This window comes from Monopterus albus, unplaced genomic scaffold, assembly GCF_001952655.1.
Source record: "Monopterus albus unplaced genomic scaffold, M_albus_1.0 scaffold51.1, whole genome shotgun sequence".
Lineage (NCBI taxonomy): Eukaryota > Metazoa > Chordata > Actinopteri > Synbranchiformes > Synbranchidae > Monopterus > Monopterus albus.
Genome location: NW_018127931.1, coordinates 852,215 through 855,905, shown reverse-complemented (window position 1 = coordinate 855,905; position 3,691 = coordinate 852,215). Strand labels below are relative to the sequence as shown.

The 3,691-nt window shown below is 43.2% G+C and overlaps 1 protein-coding gene across 1 annotated transcript in view; it reads right to left on the bottom strand.

Moving 5' to 3' along the window:
- The window catches only part of abcd2 (ATP binding cassette subfamily D member 2), a 23,470-nt gene that overhangs the window by 14,717 nt on the left and 5,062 nt on the right, over window positions 1-3,691 (bottom strand). The window contains exon 3 of the mRNA XM_020601262.1: window positions 2,483-2,604. Coding sequence (XP_020456918.1) covers window positions 2,483-2,604 — 122 coding nt within the window. The remainder of the gene's footprint in view (window positions 1-2,482; window positions 2,605-3,691) is intronic.

Below are 3,691 nucleotides of genomic sequence, written 5' to 3'. Positions count from 1 at the left end.
TTAAATGCATACACAGATCTCTTGGCTTTGCATACAGGGGCTTGCTGCAACAGACAGAACAATGATGCATACAGTATAAAACTTATAGCCCCCAGGGCAGTCATCACCAGATAGTTGCAATGAGATGACAGTGATGACAATCTGCTTTGCCACATTTGTGCATATTACTGAAATAAAATAATTCACTCGGGACACATTTTCTAAAATTTCACAGCAGTTTAATTTCTCTGTAGATTTGTGTGTTTGGTCCAGCAGGTCCACATAGTGGTGTGTGAAAAGTTTATTTTGAGAGCAAGTGACTCACAGTTAAGGAAGCAGACAACAGCCTGCTACACTTTGTTTCAATTCCTCCTCTTCACCATGAGCACACACTGCTAAAACTGTCTTGCTGTCAGACAAGTGACACGCACACAGACAAAATGTGCAAATTTGCCCAACCTCTGCTCAAATGCATGTGAATTCAAGACTTCCTCTTTTGTTGCTTTTTTCTAGACTCAGTTGCATTCCTGTGCATGCATGAGGGAAAAAGAAAAAAGAAGAGAGGTGGATATACAGTATCTATCTGTCAGCCGTTCAGCATGCACATTCATCCATCTGCTCGGCCACTTGTCCATCCAAACACTCGGCAACAAAATGACGCAACCACTCATCCTTCTACATTTCTCCATCATAACAATATCTGTAACTGTAATATTATACATAAATAAGCCCAGAGGAGAATTAACCACCACAAGGCAGCGGGCCCAGATAACATCCCAGGGCGGGTCCTCAGGGCATGTGCCACAGAGCTACAGGCCAGTTGCACTCACTCCAACTGTTATGAAGTCACCTGGAAAACAAATCTGCCTACCTGTATATCAGGATGCTTTTCATAAACAAAAGTTCTGCTTTTAATATTATCATCCCCTACAAGCTAACTAATAAGCTGTTACACCTTGGACTCAACTCCACACTCTGTGACTGGCTGTTAGATTTCCTCACTGGCAGGCTGCTGTCCGTCAGAAGTGGAAATACAACATCAAACTGCATTATGATGAACACTAATACCTGGCAGGGATGTGTTCTCAGCCCCATGCTCTACACACTATTCACATACAACTGTGTTGCCTCTCATAAGGACAACACCATCCTGAAATTTGCTGACAACACAACAGTCACTGGACTTATAACTTGGTGGTGACAAAACTTTGTACAGTAGTAAAGTGGCAGTTTCAGTGAAATGGTGCAAGGAGAACAATCTCACCCTCAACACAGACAAGACCAAGGAAATGACTGTGGACATGAGAAAGGAGAGGAGATCTCATTAGCCGCTGATCATCAGTGGGCTTGTGGTGGAAAGGGTGACCACTTTCAAATTCCGGGGGCGTTTACATCAGTGATGACCTCCCCTGGACACTTAACACCACCTAGCTCCTCAAGAAAGCACAATAGTGACTGTACTTCGTATGGAGGCTGAGGAAATTCAGCATGCCACCAAAGATCCTCAGCAGCTTCTCTAGAAGTATCATTGAGATCATCTTGGCCAGCTGCATCACTGTGTGATATGGGAACAGCACTGCAATGGACCACAAGTGCCTGCAGAGAGTAGTGAAGACTTCTGAGAGGATCATCAGGATGCCATTACCCCCTCTGCAGGACATCTACCACCACAGAGTCCACAGAAGAGCCTGCTCCATTTTTAAGGACTCCACCCAACCCCAACACAGACTGTTCACACTTCTGCCCTTTGGCAACAGGTACAGAAGTGTAAAATGTAGGATGTCTAGACTCAGGGACAGCTTTTACTCAGCAGCTATCAGACTTAAACAGGTCAAATATTCACTGGCCTCAACACAATCCTGAACTATCTCAACACACTGATCCTTTATTCTGCCCTCCCCCAGCCCATACACACACAGACATATCCCTTATCACAACCAAACCAATACAATATATGGTTTGCATAGAGTCTTAAAGACCATAAATCTGTACTACTGCCTTTTGTACTATTATATATTACTGTACATAGTATATAACTATCACTGGAGCTTATAATTGCACATTCCACATTGCACTGATGTTTTCTTTGTATATATCTTTTATTATTGTTATTTTAACTTTTTAGATTTTTCTTACTTTATTTTTTCTAACTTTTAATGGCATTCATAGTGATCGTGGAAGGCAAAGGAAGAATTTCATCGCACAAGGAAATTGTTTCCTTATCGTGCGTATGACAATGAACACTTTTGAACTTGAAGATGCAATTTTATATCAAAGGTCCATGTGTTGTTATTATGGAAGCTCAAGCCTTTGATCCAAACCTGTATTTTTTAAATACCATTTCTTTTGGTATTTTCTGTCTTTTATTCTGAACCCAGAGAAGTGACAGGGTAAAGAAAGCCTCTGAAGCACTGATGGAAAGATAACACCCCTGTTTGTTTTCAGACAAAGGCATACTGCCATCCAGCAATGCTACATTAACCTCAGCACACGGTGTCCTCACCTCTTTGTAGGAGGACATGATCCTCTCGATGGCATCGGCTCCTGAGGCCAAGAGGTTACGCGCGGTGGTGAAGGCCTCTGTCCTCTCACTCACCAGCACATGCGTCTGGCCATCTGCAGTTTCTAGAGGAAGGACAGAGAGAAAAGACAGGGGAGAGAGAGCAAGACAGGTGGTTTAAGACACTGTGACGTGACAGATATAAGCAGAAAAACTTTAACGCTGTTTGCTCTTACAGATATGATTTGCCATGTGAGCCTTTTGACACTATGTTCCCACACATATCCGTGGGTATCAGGGTATTATTGAAATAAGTTCTTTAAATAGCAGAAGTGACACTGGAAAATCAGTACAGTAGTAATGCTGGTCAACTGACAAAATTATACTGCTGCTTTATTTTTGATGCAGCTGGCAGTTACTGTTTTCACACATAATAATCAGCTTTTGCTTGAGGAGGAAGCAGCGGTAGCTCTCAGTTTAGAAATGGGTGAACAGAAAACACAAACCAAGGAAACAAGGGATGATGTCTACAAAACTTGTGAGAGTCTAATAGCCATAACGGATAAAATGGAGCATTTGGAAGTACAGTCCAAGCGAAAAAACCTGATCTTCGAGGGAATCAAGGAGTCAGCTGGAGAAAGCTGGACGGATGCGTAATGCAAGGTGAAGGAAATATTAAAGGATAAACTGCAAATTCATCAAGAAATTGAGATGGAGCGGGCTCACAGAGTCGGGAAACCTTCTGATCGGGGACCGAGGGCGGTGATGGTAAAGTTGATGAAAGAGAAAGATAAGGCACACATACTGCAACAAGCAAAGAAGCTTAAAGGATCTAATATTTATATAAATGAAGATTACACCGAGTCTGTGAGGAAGAGAAGAAGGGAGTTGATACCGATGTTAAGGGAGGCCAGGGCGAGGGGAGACATCGCGTTCCTGCGGTATGACCCACTAGTGACCCGACCTCGGAACCAGAATCCAGGACCTATGACCAGCACGCCGAGGACCAGTATGCCGAGACAAGGAGAGTATGAAGGGGTCGCTGGACCCTCAGCTGTATGAAGAAACACGCAGGTATATTGATATCTGCGAGGGCAGATGAGCGTTGGAACCAACAATTAGCAGGAACCAACAACAAGTATGACCCACATACGGAATGAGGCAAGTGATTTGCTACAGAGGTTAATAGTTTTTGAGGGACTGGATCTGGAA